The sequence below is a fragment of the Embiotoca jacksoni genome, unplaced genomic scaffold (assembly GCF_022577435.1).
Source record: "Embiotoca jacksoni isolate LCO1_2020_lvr unplaced genomic scaffold, fEmbJac1.0.p SCAF_86, whole genome shotgun sequence".
Classification (NCBI taxonomy): Eukaryota; Metazoa; Chordata; class Actinopteri; family Embiotocidae; genus Embiotoca; species Embiotoca jacksoni.
Genome location: NW_027185443.1, coordinates 446,516 through 463,562, shown reverse-complemented (window position 1 = coordinate 463,562; position 17,047 = coordinate 446,516). Strand labels below are relative to the sequence as shown.

The following is a 17,047-nucleotide window of genomic DNA, read 5'->3' as shown; positions in this document are numbered from 1 at the left end:
TGCCTCTCTCATGTTTCCATGGCGTGGAGAATCAGGAAGTCGCCTCGAGACGTGCTCACCGAAGGCCATCGCGCCCCGCTTCGACACCACCCGAGCCGTGAACGTGCTTCTGACCGTGCTTACAAGCGTCCGTCCGACCTCCTCGCAGCCACGCGTAGTCTGCCGACGTTTCGTTTTCTCTTTGACGTACTAATAGTGAACTTCGTATGCCGCGTGAGAGGAATCGATATATGACAGAAAAATTTATTTTTGGTGTTTTTCTTTTTTCTTCTTCTTCTGAACAGTATTTTCTCTGCCTAATAAAAAATATGTATTCTGGCTAAGCTCTGTTTGTGTTTTCGAGATTTTTTTTTTTTTTTTCATATTTAGGATTTCATATCCGGAGACGCCGAGCGTCAAAACGTTGGAAATCTTTCAACTCCATCTGTCTGGATAACATGACTGAGCAGACTGCGAGTGGGAGGGCTCCGTTGCAGGAGACGGTCTGAACGGCCCACACATCGATTCCCGTAGTCCGGACTATAGCCGAACACCCCTGGACGGTGTTGTGCCCTTCACTGGTACATCCTGCTAAATAAAGGAGTCATATCAGAGCAGAGAAAGCAGATGTTCCCACAGCGCCGCGGGAGGTGTGTTTTTTTGGGGGTGGTGGTGGTGAGGGGGGGGGGGGGGGGGGGGGTGTTGCCCTTTTGTCTACGACAAAGACACTAGACGGTCAATATTTAGTCTGTCGGAGCAAAACTCAAATCAGATTTAAGTCCGATAGCCCTACGGGGTCGAAGGGAAGTCTCAGGTCTTTTTTTTTCCAGCAACCAGGAAGTAAAGATTCAAGGTGTTTATAAAAAAAAACAAAAAAAAACGTTTCAACGCCCAACGAGTGATTATTCCAACCCCTGATAAAATGACATTTATTTACAACTAATGTGCAACAGAAAACACCACGCCGGTGAAACGCTGTCAATGAACGGCGTCGGTAAGACGATGCTCGTTCGATTTGTTTTCCGCCCCAAAACATCAGCTCGTTATCAGCTCGTCGTGATCACAGCGGCGTTACCGAACAAACGGGACGCGCTTTTTCTGCCCAAACCCAGGAGTGCGATCGCAACGCTGACACCGTTTTCCCCGGCGAGGATGTGTTTGCAGTTCTTTCCACTCCCCGTTTTCACCTGATTAAGTTATGGCGTCGCCGCGACAACACAAACAACACTTCCCGTACGCGTCTCCAATTAAAAGCCCCCCAACGTTTCAGTAGACAGAAACCTTTCATTTCTTAACAAAAACAACACTATTTTCCCCCAGTTGACTGTTGGAAATCCTTTAACGAGAAAATGAACGAGACCGGAAGGGGGCGACCTGGAGACGGAAATGTCGAACAGGATCAGTCACAACAACAACAACCACAAACGTATCCGCTGTCGTCACTGCTCTGCTGCAGGAGTCCACGTTACATTTCATGTCTGGCTGTTTCCTACACAAAAAAAAACAACAACAACAACAACAACAACAAAAATGCTTTTAATCCGGTCGGCGCTGTCGGGCGATTGCTTTTATGTTTTCTACGCTTCGTGTGACGGCTCCCTGCACCGGCGTGCCGGGGGAACATAACAGGAACACCAAATTACAACAAACCTTGTGAGAGAAGAAGAAGAAGAAGACCCCCCACTCCCCCCCTCTCCATCACCACCAACTCCCTCCCTTGTTTTGAGTCACTTTCCAGACCACATCCTGCCGACACCTGCGGTAGGAAAGTACCGTCAGCCGAGTAAAAAGGGCACGTGTTGACTTTGTGTGACCTTTTGAATCCGTCTTGCGTACGGCGGTTATCGTTCAGAGGGCACATCTGGACTGGAGATTGCAGCAGAGGGCGGGGGAGGGGCGGGGGGGGTGGGGGGGGGCATTGAATGACTAATATGAATCTCCTGAAAGCACGCACGTAACGACATACTGTTACAGTACACGACCCCTCCGGCTCGGTCGCCCCTCTGATTGTATCGACGGCTGGCTAGCGGTCGGCGAGGTCGGGCGTTGGAGCGGCACGCCGTGACGACAGCTCCGTGACGACAGCTCCGTGACGACAGCTCCATGACGACAGCTCCGTGACGACAGCTCCGTGACGACAGCTCCGTGACGACAGCTCCGTGTCGCGTCGCGCCAGTTACGGTCCGTCTCTGCCTGCTTACAAAATGAACTGCAGCCAAATAAGTTGATGTGTTGATGTGGGCTGAAGCATCGACTTCTGATCCGCTCTTCCTCGCGGACCCTCATCATCATCGCCGCCCGCCCGCCCGCCCGCCCGCTCCCACGGCAACAAAGTTCACCACAGAAGAACTTATTTACTCTGCCCGCCACCAGAAATAGCTTTTTGTTCTTCATCTCTATCAATAGCTTCTCCATCCCCTCCATCTGGTGAAGCAGCGTACACACACACACACACACACACACACACACACACAGAGAGAGCGCCTCCCTGCAGGCTCTGCTACCACAGTGGGAATGACCCACAAGCCTTCACCCCAGAGGGAGGCAGGGATGCTGTGGACGGGGGTGGTGGTGGTGGGGGTGGGGGGGGGGGGTATTGATGGGACCAGGTCCTTCGCGGTGAGGCAGCATGTTATGCAACAACGCAGCTCCACCGAGCGGGAGAATCTCCAGAGGATTTTCAAATCCAGACAACGGAAACATCTGAGCCGCTGCCTGCAGTGAATCTCAGAGAAAAATTAACACGCAGGCCGAAGAAACATTCGATCGTTTTAGGGGCCAAACGAAACTAACGAAGCGTTCACGTCGAGTCGGCGTCGGCATAATTACCGCTGGAGTTCTGTTTTCTCTGAAAGCTACGGCAGGAACGACGGAATCCAACCCGAAGTCTGTGATCAAGGTAATTAAATGCAAATTTAATGGAGGCGTCGCAGCGTAAGAGCTTTGAGTGGTCCAAAGAAGATAAATATTCTACCAAACAGGTCTTCATGACCATGAAACTCAGAAGTGGATTCACTTGTACGCTGATCAGCCTTTAAATGCTTCACATAAAAACCAAGTGCTCGCAGAAAAGCTGTGAATAATCAAGCAGCCTGTTAGATTACGATCCTCCGTACGTCTGCTGAGATTAAAACCGCCGGCTATTGAAACTGCCTGTTGTGCTCTTCGTCCAGCAGCGATCCCCCGCCGAGCGTGTGTGTGTGTGTGTGTGTGTGTGATGATGATGATGATGAAGAAACGCTGCCAAAATGAAGGCCCGACGCGGCGCGGAAGAGGCCAGCGTTAATCACCGGTGTCAGTTCCCTCAGAGACGCTGATGTAACGTGACGAAGCCTCACGTCGAGTCCTGGAGGTCCAGCTGTCTGTCCGTCGGGATCAGATCCACGCTCCCGCTGAGCCGCCGCGACCGAGGATACAGCAGGACGGAGTTCAGATGGAGGGACTTCAGATGTGAGTCGGCTACCTTCGGGGTAAAGGTTGAGTACAACCACCATCTGTATTTAAAAGCGTTCGTACGAGTGCCTAAACTGTAATACCACTTAATGCCACTAGTAGTCGGCTCAAAAAAAAACAAAACTCCGGCTCCATAAACTCCCGTTTCGACTTCTGTTAGAAAATACAAAGACAATAAATGTTTTCCACGAGTCATCTCGGTCTTGTTCGCTGAAGTCGCTCCTTCTTATTAGTTTTCTGGCAATCCATCTGAAAAAGAATCCCGTCATTCAATAGAAAATAAGCTTCAAAAAACGGTGTTTTTTTGGGGGGGGCGTGTCTGTTTGATTGACACGGCTGTGGTGCAGTCAGGTTTCAGCTATCGGTGGGCGGGGCTTAGAGTCCTCGGGATCCCAATCAGCTCGTCCAAATGTGCTCACTCAAATAGCAAAGATGGCGACGGCCAAAATCCGAACTCGCAGCTTCATAACGGACGTTTCACAAACCAACGGGTGACGTCACTGTTGGTTGCCGTTGGTTACAGCCTGGACAGGTCACCTGGCCTATTTATTGACGTGACGTCCTTTATGCAATTCATTTTTATCATCTAGAATCCCATGAAAAATTGTAATTGTCGATTCTAAATCACTGGAGTAAACCTTTAGTTAGGTTATTTTTTTTTTTTTTTTATCAATAATGTCATTCATATTGTTAACTAAATATTTTTGCATTTTGGACTCCTGGTCGCACAAAACAAACAGTTTAACCGCTTTATCTCATATTTAATCTAACCAAATCACTCAAAACTTGCAGCCCTGCACGGCATTCAGAGCAGAAAATATTCCTACAGATGAATATTTTCCACATGCAGCGGCTCCACAGGATCAAAACCGCCATTTAACTTTTGCATATTTGCCTATAAAAGACCAGAGTTGCCAGTAAACACCTATTTTTAGAAGGAGCTCCGTCGGTCGGCCTCCGGCGGCGGGGAGGATCTGGTGGGAACTGCAGACCGGCGTCACTGGTGGTTCCTGCGTTTTCTCACAGGACAACAGAGTCTCCGAGTGCCAACAGTCACGCGTGTTTACAGATCCGACGGCGGCCGGTGGACCGACCGACTGACCGACCGACCCGACACCGAAGGTTGTGGAGGATTCACGTGCGAGCTTCGGGGAAGAGCCGGACTGTCGCTGCGCGTTCAGCTCACCGAGGAGATTTTCCTCAGTTTGAACAAACATGTCTGTTTGCAGATTTAAGCTTTCCAGACATCAGAAAAGCCCCGTCAGAGTTGGACCAAATCTTTTCTAATTCCTTCCATATTAAGTCCATTAACGTTGAAGAGACGATGTTATTTTATGAACTTGTGGCAGTTCAGTGAGTCAGAAGAGGTTAAACCATAAAACTGATGTTTAGCATCCTAATTTGAACATGTTTATAAAGTGTTGGTGATACTAAGCGAGCGATGGAGCCTCCGTTCAGCGCGTCGAGGCGCCCGGAGGAAGTGTCAGCTTCTATAGACGAGGTCGTCGTGACGGGTTTATTTGTGACGACAATGTCTCGTGGCGGTACTCTTTTATAGACATTATACCGGGCTATATGTCCACGTCTCATCCTTTTTAACCAGCGGCCTCCTCAACAAAGCTACAACTCACATTTAAAGTCAAAAATAATTAATTACTGAATAAATGATCCCTTTATTTATCCCTGTACGCGTTTAACGAAATATTTTTATTTTTACAAAATAAAACGTTCATGAAAATGTTTTTTAAGATAAAAAAAAAAAAAGAGCCTGTTGGTTTAAAAAAAACAAAAAAAGTGGTCCAACATGGTGAAAAATCATTACAAATAACTTAATTAAAAAAATAATATATTTTTAAATACTTTTTACGATGACCTGCTGCTCATTTAGTGAAAGAATATTTGTCTTTACTTTATCCTTTAACTAGCTGCACCTGAAGCTCTCTTTCACGACCGCGCCTTTAAAATGTGTTTTAATTCCATTTTATTTGATCAGTGTGTTATCTTGTGTTTAATTTGATCTATTTTTTATGCATTTTTAAATGTTTTTCTGTGTCTTTGTGTTTTTATGTGACGCACCTTGAGCTGCATTTCTTGTATGGAAGGAGCTATACAAATAAAGTGTATTGTTAAATAAATAGTGAAGTAGAAATAAGTAAATCAAAAAATGCATTAAAATAAAGAAATATTTACAAAATGAACTCATAAAATACAATCAAATGTATGAAATCAAATGTGTAAAAAAAAAAAAAAAAAAAAAAATAGGGGGATTACGTTCCAGTGGCTACCAAATAATCAAACTGTTTTGGCAATCTAGACTTGAACATTTACTCCATAAATACTCCAGATGCACCGCAAGGCTGCAATTTTCTACCTGAAATGAGTTGAGTTTGTGGTATGAAAACCGTCGGAGGCCTGAAGACGACGCTGCTGCCGGGACCCACGCTGCGTAACAACAAAACTCCCACAGGCTCAATCCCCCAGCGGCCCGACGACCAGATGGCAAATGTCTCTGCTATAAAAGGGCAAAGTGGGCTTCATTTACAGTCGGTATTTGAAGCAACGAGGCTAAAATAGCTGCAGATAAATTCATATACACACAGAAGGTCGGAGAGATCGACGACAGGGCCGTCACCCTCTCGTTGGTCACGTCACCGGGTCGGATGTCGGAGCAGAGGTCAGAGTCGCGCAGGATTCATCACTGGAAACCACCGAGGACTTCACATGCTTACATTTTCTCTGGGAAACAAGGAGACGGCTGCTCGGTCCGAAACCAGCCGATCCTAAAAACCCGCGTGTATCTTGACAGGATCCATAAGAGCACACAACACAACACGTCGGCCGCGACCGGGCCGGACCATGAATGGTCCTGAACGTGGATCGGCTCGAGCTCAGCCTGCAGGAATGCTCCGCGCTTATAAGGACAAGCTGTAGCCGCACAGAGGACGTGTTGACGTTGTGATTACGATCATCTCTGAGGTTAATAAGGACTCAAACAGCGACCGCCCACAGAACATTTAGGAAACTACAGACTCATATAAGAACGGACGTATAGTCCAGCACCAGTGCAACACCACTGACGGCCACTAGGGGGCCGGCTCTTAAATATTTTTTTTTTTTTTTTTTTTTTTTAAAAACCTCCTCCAATAGACTCCCATTCAACTTCTGTCATGAAATACAATAGTCAGTAAATGTTTTCCACGAGTCATTATGATGTAATTTAATAAAGACTGAACATTATTACATAATCGTTTATTTTATAAAGCTTTCGGTCATTTTTGAGGCAGTGAATCGATATGTCGAGCAGACCGACTGACTGGCCAACACGGTCATAAATTACATATTTACGTCATAAAATATCACGACTTGGCATTCGTGTATTCCGGCACGCAACTTCACTTCCATCCAACACCTTCGAGTTCAACTACAGACCTCGCTAATGTTCAGATCTCTGCAGGCGGGTTGCGGTCTAGTAAAACACGCAGAGATGACGATGACGCCTCTAATGTTGTCGTGAAATATCCAATAATCGCATAAAAGCTTCATATTAAAGAGTCAATGCAAAAAAAAACACAAAAAAAACAACCAAAGGCAAACCATCTGATCTGATCTCAGCGTGTCTCTAAAGGGCAGCAGCTTGGGAGAGATGAGAGGCTGGCACACACACACACACACACACACACACACACACACACACACACACACACACACTTCTCATTTATATTGCATGAACACGACGGAGTCAGCCAACATAGGTGGTTATAGGTCCCGTGGGGAGCAGTGGGTGATCATCATCATCATCATCACACCCCCCCCCCCCCCACACACACACACACCTCCCTCCCCCACACTCGAGTCCCTCCACCCGTCATGCAAACAATACCGCCGTCTCCGCTGCCATGCAAATCTGATTATGTAACAAACGTTGCATTATGTAATATCTGTCGCTCTGTATATCTTCGAGACGCTGACACTTGGAAAAAAAAAAGAAGAAAAAAAAATGTCTGCGGGAGTGCTGCAAGTACATGAAAGATTGAAGAAGGGGTGTGTGTGCGTGTGTGTGTGTGTGTGTGTGTGTGATCCTCCTCACTTCACACGTTCACACACTAACCGGTGGAAAGAAAAAAAAAACACACACACACACACACACACACACACACACACACACACATAGCAGGTTGTGTCTGAACCAGAAACCTGAACCAGAAACCTGAACCCGACACACAATAAGAGCAGCAGCAGCATCGACATGTGATGCAGGACAGGTCCGTGTTTATTTAAAAGAGAGTATTTACAGTCCAGGCGGTGGGAGGGTAAAGAGAGAGAGAGATGGGGGGGTGGGGGGTGTTGTGTGTCACCGTGTTACGTCTGTGCATCCTCGTAGAGAAGGTTTGCCACCAGCGATCGGACCGCAGCCGAATCCTCAGCATCTGCATGAGGCAAAAAAAAAAAAAAAAAAAAAAGTAAGTAAGTAAGTGTCAACACAGAGAGGTCAAAGGTCGGATGCTCCAGCCGCCTAACCGTAAAGATTTCCGTATTATTGAAATTGAAATGATTAAAATGACGGAACCGTGAAATGAGCTACACCCGACCGACGGGACGGGACGTCACCCTGTAAAAGCAGATCTATATTTCTGTTATTAAACTTCTCCATGTGATGCCGGTCAACAAAATATTTAACATATGTTTTTGTGTTTTACTTTTGAGTCTTCAGTGTTAATGCAGTTTTCAGGAATCAGGAAATGCTCTTCAGTATCACATTTTTCTAAATGTGATGATGAAGTTTGATGGCGCAGCACTGTTTGATTAAGTGTATTTAACAAACCATATAAAGAAAAATAAGGTAAAACTTACTTTACGATTTTTAAAAAAAATTTTTTAACAGCTCCTAAAAGCTTTTTAGGGTCGAAATGGACTTTTTACAAATCTGAGCTGTTTCTCAGTTTTGCGTGATTACTTATTGAAACTTGTTATTTTGAAGAACGGTGCACGATGCAAACGTAGACGTCCACACAAACATTGTTTATTTGCCGCTAAACTGTTTTTTTTTTTTTCCCTTTGGGATAAAAGTCCAACAGGAAGCGCGCAAAACTGACTCAAGTTGTGCTGTGCGAGAAGAAGCTGCGCGAACACGTCATCTCACCGTTATTAAATCACCGTCTCGTCAGATTGAGTTTCGGCCGAGCGTTTCTCTGAGCTTCCATAAACAGCGGAGGGAGGAACACAGCGGACCGGGACTGTAATTGGAGGAGCAGGAAGCGAATGCTCCCACCGACCGCCATCATCGTTTTCAACGCGCAATCACGAGGCTCCGGCCGGTCGGCGCGAGTCGGGCTAATCGTGTGCGTTTGTGCGTCATCATTTTTCTCCTAATTTAATCTCCCGCCGGCGGAAACACGACTTAAAAAAAAAAAAACACAAAAAAAACCAAACCGCGGCGAGATTAATGTTTCGACCGCGAGAGGCCGTTCATGAAAAGGAAACGACAGGAAGTGAGCGGTGATTAACTGACTGAACGGTTTTCTGATGAGGAGAGGAGGAGCGGAAAGATAAAGATGTAAAGCGGTTAAAAGCGGGAATTATATTAACATTTAAAGGCTGTAAATAAAATGAGAATATTGACTCTCTCTCGTGTCCGTTAGATAAAATAGATTCTTTCCCGTCATTGCATGTAAATACAAACCGACATTTTGTTCGGCAGCAGTCCCATCAACAGCATTAAAATAGATCAAATATATGAATACAATAAGAAGATGCAGCCTAAACTGTCTTTACTTTGTCCCGACTGACCGTCTACAACAAAAAAAGACGTTGAGTTTATTATCATGGAGGATTGTAGCAACCAGAAAATATTCACAAGTATGAAGCTGGATTTAAAGATGTCCTTGCATTTTTTTTTTATTTAAAAAAAAAAAAAAAAGAAACAAAAAAGGCTCAAAGCGATAAATTGATTATCAAAATAATTGGCGATTAAGATTCTGTCGATCGACTCGTCGATTAATCGTAACAGTTGCAGCTCTACCGTCAGACAGCTTTGATGTGACGGCGGAGATGAAACGGACGATCTTCACGGACGATCTTCACGGACGCCCGCAGTTCAAACTCGGTGAACGATAAACCTTCGATCTGAAGCCGGAACAACAAAGTGTGTTATTTTATCGGACGCTTGCACGCACCGCCGCAGTAAGCGCTGGTAATTACCAGCCCGTCGATGCAGCTTGAAGGTACCCGCCGAGGCGACTCTTCCCTCGGCTAAACGTCTTCAGATTTAATGAACAGATAAAAAAATACAATAAAAAAAAAAAAAAAACCCGTATTGATCTTCTTATCGAACTCTCCGCTTCGAGGCCAACAAGTGCATTTCTCAACATGTCAAACGGCTCCTTCGAGGAGAGACCAGACAATAAAACGATAACTGCCTCGCCGGCCACGCGGGATCTTGTTAGCAGTAAAACTGTGTCGTGTGGAGATGATTGCTCTCCTCCCTCCTCATCAGTATTCAGCTCAGAGTCACAACAGGACGGCGGGAAAAAGACAAACACTCACAGTCGGGTTTTTTTTTTATTTTTATTTTATTCGACGACAGGCTCTAAATCGGACCCGAATCCACTTCCGGATTACTGAACCGAGCTGTTTGGTGTACTCACCGACTCCCAGCGGCTTCAGGCGGCTTTTGAACTCGGGTTTCTCCTCCAGCACTCGCAGCAGGTTGGTGGACTCCATGCGCTCCAGCTCCACCTTCCAGTAGACGTAGATTTTGTGATTGAAGCTGACGTACACCAGGCAGGGGCTGTTCTTACCCTCCTTACATGTGTACTGACCTGCGGCAACAAACAAACACAAATGAGAAGATTTTTCTTTATTTAAAAAAAAAAAAAATCAAACCCAAACCAAATCTAATCTGTCTTAATGTGACGTGGACGCACCGACTTGTTTTTTTTGGTGTTTTTTTTTACCCTCACTGGACACAAACAAAACTCTCTTGTCCTTTCCTCTGATCCACCGACCGGCTGCACACATCACATCAGCTCCCTCACATACACTGAGAGGTGTCCAAACACTGCAGGAGAGATTTGACAGGAGGCTTGGAGAAAGACGGAGGAGGAAGAGGAAGAAGAGATGAAGGCCAATGTTGCCACCTAGTGGTGCGGCCTTGAAACTCCACCCACGTGTTTACTGACTGAGCAGAATGAAATCAGGTCACAATTCAACACTAGTGGAAGAAACCTGAATAAAAAAAATGATTAAACTTGAAGCATTTCTAAGCTTTTTCTGAGGCAATAACCTTGAACACTCCCATATAAATGACACGCGTATATATGTCTGTTTTTGTTTGTTTGTTTTTCAATTTTTTTTACATTTGCGTCTTCTTCCTGAGATGATGTGTGTTTATTGTAAAAGAAAACAATAACAACAACAACACCACCAGCTTTTTTTTTACGTTATCCGTCTGCTGTTCGGTGAGAACGTCTTAATGAGAGCAGTGAGGTTGAAATGAAACGACGGAGCTGGAAGTCACTCTGAAGCTGCTTAAAGTCGAGGCGAGCAGCAGATTCAGGCGAATCATCTCTAATCTCTGAGAGCGAGAAGATCCGTCCAGATCATTCAAATAATTTGGGGATATTAACGAAGTCTCTCACCGGCACAGAAGGCGTTGACGTTCTCGTCGAACTGGAAACGCACCACGGTCCGATTGTGGTCGATGATGTAGGTTTGACCGTCCCAAGCGCACGCCACCACCTCCTCCCTGCCGTCGCCCTGGAAACGAGCACACACATTCAATCAGTCAGTTAACAAAACATTACAACAAACATCTTTATTTGGACCTATTTGAATGATAATTTCCCTTTTTCAAGCTTCTAAAATATGAAGATTTGGCCACATTTCTCTGTTTAACACATTTTTACAGTAAAATGTTTCTTTTACTGAATTTTAGACTCAACTGTTTTCCATAAAAATAGATAATCGACTCTGTAGCCGGATGTCTCTGCTGTTTGGTTAAGACTTATAATTAAAAAGCGTTTTGATTAACAGCATATATATATATAAAAAAGAAAAAGAAATGCGTTTTTACTGAGTGGGAATGAAGAATGAAAACAAGGTTTTCAAGCCGTCACGAACACAAACGCAGAAACTCACAGTGACGTCGAGCTTCTGCAGGGCGAACAGCTGATGATCCACCTGAACCGACCACAGCAGCTGCTCCGAGCTGTCCATCAGCTTCAGGGTCCCTTCGGCACACAAAACACATGGAAACTTTCAAAGATAAATTAAGAAAACAAAGACTAAATCGACAAATTACGAGAAACGCTAAGAAAAATCTCCTTCTGACAAACTCACAGAGGTTTTTGATTTTCACAAATAAAATCCTTTTGAGTGGAAAGTTTTTGTGTTCATGTTTTTTTTGTTTTAATCAGCATGTAAAGAGCCACCAGGTTGGTCACAGTTATTACATCATCACCTGACTGCAGCGATTTCAGCTGATCGCCATCATTTTGAATACAAATTTGAACCGTTTCCATTCATCTGATAAAACTGACAGAAAATGTTCCAGGTTGCCATCAATATTTCCACCATATGAGGTTTGACTCTTTTGATGACGTCATCTCGTCGTTCTTCCTTCTTCTTCTGTGGTTTAGTGCATTATTGTACACTATAAGCTTTGTATATTAAACTTGGTATTTATGTCATATATGTCCTTTGTAATTTGTGTTTCCAAAGCCTTAAATACAAAATAAAAGGGTCATTTTTATTTATGTTCTGATGTTCAAAGCCAATACATGGGCCTTCTACATAAGGTCCACTATTAAACTACGGTGAGGCTTTTATGGTAATTGCGGAATAAAATGAATAGAAAAAGATCATTAAATTGTTAATCGCAGTTATTTTTATGAAAATGAATTGTCAGCCAAAATTTCCTGATCGTGACAACAATGAAAATCCACAAAGTTCTCATGAGAAACCAAAACGGTTCCAATAAAAAAGGTGCAGCAGAATAAATTTAACATTGAATTCAGTCCAAACTGTGAAAATAAGGTGAAAAAAAAAAAAAAAAAACCCCACCGTTTAAGGTTAATTACGACATCGTTACGACAAATACCTCCTGAACTGATGCTGAAACAGAGCCAGGAATAATTTCTCTGTATTCTACGAGAGGCAGAAAAGTTTTGGTCTGACAGTTTTCAGTGATGATAATCCTACTGGATCCTCTCTTCTTTAAATATTGATGAAGTCTCCAGCTGCTCGGTTATCTGCTGCCGGCAGGAGGATCTTCGACGTCGGCTGACAGACGCCTACGTACGCTGGAGGATTTACTAACCCGCCTCTCCTCCTTAATACCCGATCAATACCTCTCTGACAACAGCTGAAGCACCAACTAAACACCGGAACGATTTACTTTTAACGGTCCACAAACATTTAGAAAGAATTTCTAAATGATTTAAAGATGTTTCAGTCTATTTCATTCAGCTACTCTTCATCCTTTTATTCACTCCTTTATCGTGATTCTGACTTGTTTATGTTGTTGTCATCTACGCTACTTTAATTATTACTATTTTTATTTTATTTCGATCTTATTTCTGTACCATTTCTCTGTAATTTTGAAAACATTTAAAGGATTTATCAAGAAGATAAATCATTTAAAGATGCTTTCTGTGAAGAATCGTATTGATTTATTTCAACTTACCATCCAAAGTGCAGAGAGCAAACAGTCCGCATTTAGAAGACTCTTCTTTTGAACCTGTTGGAAAACAGATTTTCTATTAAAATGTATTCAAATAAACACTTTGCGTCTATATGTTTAATTCCGGGCTGGGATATTTACCAATTTATAATGCAATTTAATATCTTTTTCACTCTTATACTGATCAAAGAATGACGGAAAATCAGCAGGAAGAATAATGCCAACTGGTATTTATATAAGTACAGGAATTTATTCACATTGTTGATGAGTAGATTAAAAATATATCAGTGTTAAACATGTAATATTTACAGAGTTGGTTTCAGGACGATCGTGTGTCGCACACGTCTCACTCGTAGTTTACAGATTTGCCTCTCAGAAGGTCAAAACATCACAGAAATGACAGCTGAGATTTGTGTTTACAGCAAGCAGAAAAAAATAACACACACAAAGACCTTCAAGATGGAACTGAATTCACCGATTTAAAAAGACTTTTTAAGACCTGCGGACACCGAAAGATCCACAGAATCACTCGTTTTCTACCTTTGCTGATGCTGCCGATGAGATGAGTGGAGACGTTCTTGTTGTGGATCCGCCCGGTGGTCAGATGGAGAACTACGTCTCTCGAGGGCCCCTCGCTGCGAGCAAAGACACCAAAAGCGTGACGTTAACGTGACCAGTGAGCCGACGAGTCGCTGACAACACCAGGACGTGGGGTTACCTCCCCGGCGTTGCAGGGGCGTCGTCCCCGGATCCAGAGGAGTCCTGTTGGGTCCAGGAGCAGAGCAGGATGGCGTAGCCGCAGCCCGGCTGGGACACCATCAGCTCCGGTAAACCCTCCGGACCCGGGTTCACCGAGAGACTGTCCACCTGCAAGCACAGATGACATCATCATGGAGCTGTTCAGTTTTATGAGATTCAGTCTGTGGGACAAAATCTCAGTCCCACAGACTTAACTGTTATTTTAAATGTAGTTGTGATTTTAATTGTGACTTTAACTGTGGTCATAATGTTTATTGTAATTTTAACTATTATTTTAACTGGTTGTGATTTTAATTGTGACTTGTGAATTGTAACTGTTCAAAATCATGTTGCTTGTAGGCCGTTTTCTTTTTCTTTTTTTTATTGTGAAGCACTTTGTGATTTTATATCTGTGAAAAGTGCTCGATAAACTTGACATGACAAATTAAATTATGGCTTCTTCTGCACAATTAATAACGAACTCCAAAATGAATCATCACTGTGAGGAACTAACCCGTTGACTGAAACTCCACCTGAACCCGCCGTGCTCACCTGACCCTCCAGGAGCCATTTCTTCAGCAGAACCAGATGACCAGAACTCCCGTCCGAACCGTCAGACGGCTCCTCCCAACGGAAAGCTCGCACCACCCGGTCGGTGTAGCCCACCACCAGCTCGCAGCGCCCGTCTCCATCTGCACACAAACACGTGTAGTTCCACTTAAAAACAAACAACAACGCTTTAAACACATTTAGATCAGAAGAGAGTGAAGGCCAGGCAGGTTTACTCGTAGAGCACATTTCGACAACAAGGCAATTCAAAGTGCTTCACGTAAAACCATTAAAAAGCATCGAAGCATCAGGCAAAAGAAAAGACATTGGAATGATTACAATATTTTTTTTAAAAAGTCAATAAAACAAGCTAAAAAAAAAAAAAAGGATAAAAGTCACAGTGCAGTTTAAGACACCCTCAACGTGAAGCCTGAATTTACCGATGTCACTGATGAGGATGACTTTGGTGTTGGCGGGGATGTGTTGGGTGAAGAAGGGCTTCGGGTCGTCGGACGACAGGAACTCGTATTGGCTGGACGAGTCCGATTTGCTGGAGGCGGCGACGGCCGTCAGATCGAAGAGGTGAAACCATCCTTCTGCTCCCACGGCGACCACGAAGTTCTGACAAGACGGGAGGAAAACACGGCGAGTCACGTCTCAGCGCTTCATGACACTCGGCTGCCTCCCGCTCGTCTTCCCTTACCCTTCCCTTGTTGCAGACGTCTCCCACGGCGACGCAGGTCAGCTGGAAAACAAACACACGTATGAAAGACAAAAAACACGACTCATCACGCGAGCAAGAGATCAAACTCACTCCTTGAACTTTTCAGGTTCGCGTACTGACCGTGCCCACACAGGTTCTGGTGATCCAGGGTTTGGAGTCGTCGTTCTTGTACACAAGCAGCTTTCCACTCGTGTCTCCTACGACCAGCTCGTTCAGCTGACAAGAGAACAGAGAGACAAACAGTACGAGTAAATAACCCGTGATGTTGATTTCTGATTCCTCATTTTCTCCTGTCATTGATAAAAATAAAAAAAAGATGATTTGTGGACGAGAAGCTTAAAAAAAAAAAAAAAAAAAAAAAGTAGTTTAAAGTAGTATCAGGGTGAGAAAAGACAATTACAATCAAAAATCAAATAATGCTCTTAAACTTTAAGTCTCTATTAGATATACTCTGAATACCAGCCAGTTATTTTCTCTGTTAATTAACCCATCAAAATAAGACATTAAGTTAATGACATGAGACGAGATACCAACAATAAAAAGAAGAAGAGATGATTCCCTGTTTTCAGGTGTTAGAAGTCTTGTTATCAAATTAGAAGTTCTGGATTAAATGTTCAGTAAAATGAAACGTAGATCGACATTTGGTTTAACTTCATTACCGAGTCGTTGTCCGCGTCTCCCAGACAGATAGCGTGAGGAAACAGAGTTCCTGAGAAATCCAGGCTGACCCTCTGGACGTAGTTCAGAGACCGCATTATAACCTACCGGTGTTAAACGTCTTTCAAAGCCGCCGAGTTACTTCATTCATCCGGTTAAACTTAAACTTCCTTCATTACGAGAAGTTAGCTAATTGACAGCGAGCTTAGCCACCGTTAGCTCTTCAAAAGCTAAAAGCGCTCGAATTAACCGCAACTAGGCGCAAACTGCATGATATAATAAATACGCGTCTTAATTATAGAACTGCTTTTTAAAAAAACACGTCTTTTTCTCGTTGCTTTAAAACCCGTAAACGTTTATTTTACGGCTAAATCGCTGCTAAATCAGTTGGCACGCGCGACTCCTTCAAGTAAACAAAACCATGTGACGTACAAACTACGGAAGCGCAGCAGAGACAAAATACCTGCGCCGCAAACCATACCACGGACGTTAACGGTTTTCTTTCGCTTTTTTTATTTTCAGTAATACCCATATATGTTTCTAATTTTATCACTGTGAATATAAATAACTTATATATATATATATATATATATATATATATATATATATATATATATATATATATATATATATATATATATATATATTTTAAAACGCTATATTACAACTATGACAAGATAACGTTGCATTGGCACTACTACATGTGGGTGAACTACTGACGTCTAGCGGTCAGGGAGCGTAAGTGCACCCAAACACATATTTTCCTGCCATCAACCCGAAAAAGAGAGATCAGATCCCCTCACTGTTGATAATCCATGAGGAATCGCTTTTTGTCTCAAATAACCGGGAGAAAAAAATAAAAAATAAAATCTGTTTCAAAGTTCTCCCTGGATGAAATTTAAAAAAAAAAACTATATTTACAGCGATAAAAAAATGCCATTGCTTTGTATTTGCTGTTTTTATATATGTTGTTTTTATGATGTCTGCAGCTCAGAATAAAGTTTCACATTCACAAAAGTCTATTTTATAACAGAAAAGCTGCATTTAAACGTGCTATAAATTAGATTTAACCGTATATTCAAACTATTTTACATTGTTCCAACCTCAAAAGCCATATAACTATGTATATTATAGTATAATTGTCTACACTGCTGAATTTGATTTTCTTCTTTTATGTTTTACTCACCCTTTTAACCCTGTTATAACCTCCACTGATACTGGTTGTTTGTGTACAGTTTTTAAAAATAGGGGAACAGTTTTATGATACT

The 17,047-nt window shown here is 43.3% G+C and overlaps 1 protein-coding gene across 2 annotated transcripts; it reads right to left on the bottom strand.

The window, feature by feature from the left end:
• Window positions 1-7,679: 7,679 nt before the first annotated feature.
• itfg2 (integrin alpha FG-GAP repeat containing 2) lies at window positions 7,680-16,193 on the bottom strand. Of its 2 annotated transcripts, none has more exons than XM_069139870.1 (12): window positions 15,782-16,193; window positions 15,243-15,338; window positions 15,102-15,143; window positions 14,839-15,019; window positions 14,402-14,541; window positions 13,830-13,978; window positions 13,652-13,746; window positions 13,115-13,168; window positions 11,569-11,660; window positions 11,070-11,187; window positions 10,077-10,250; window positions 7,680-7,859 (listed from the first exon to the last, which is right to left on the bottom strand). In XM_069139870.1, the coding sequence occupies exons 1-12, from the start codon at window positions 15,875-15,877 to the stop codon at window positions 7,792-7,794; spliced, it is 1,305 nt and encodes a 434-aa protein (XP_068995971.1). In that variant the 5' UTR covers window positions 15,878-16,193; the 3' UTR covers window positions 7,680-7,791. The 2 variants fall into 2 exon arrangements, 1 of the variants encoding a protein (XP_068995971.1); XR_011177796.1 differs by lacking the exon at window positions 7,680-7,859 and adding an exon at window positions 10,356-10,489 and having other exon boundaries at window positions 10,164-10,250.
• Window positions 16,194-17,047: the final 854 nt, after the last annotated feature.

Excerpts from the sequence above, each read along its gene's own strand:
- itfg2 (XM_069139870.1), bottom strand. The coding sequence starts at position 15,877 with ATGCGGTCTCTGAACTACGTCCAGAGGGTCAGCCTGGATTTCTCAGGA. Across the intron at positions 13,747-13,829 it reads GCCCCTGCAACGCCGGGGAG|CGAGGGGCCCTCGAGAGACG; the intron begins GTAACCCCACGT and ends CTTTGCTCGCAG. Across the intron at positions 10,251-11,069 it reads CGTCAACGCCTTCTGTGCCG|GTCAGTACACATGTAAGGAG; the intron begins GTGAGAGACTTC and ends TTGTTGCCGCAG.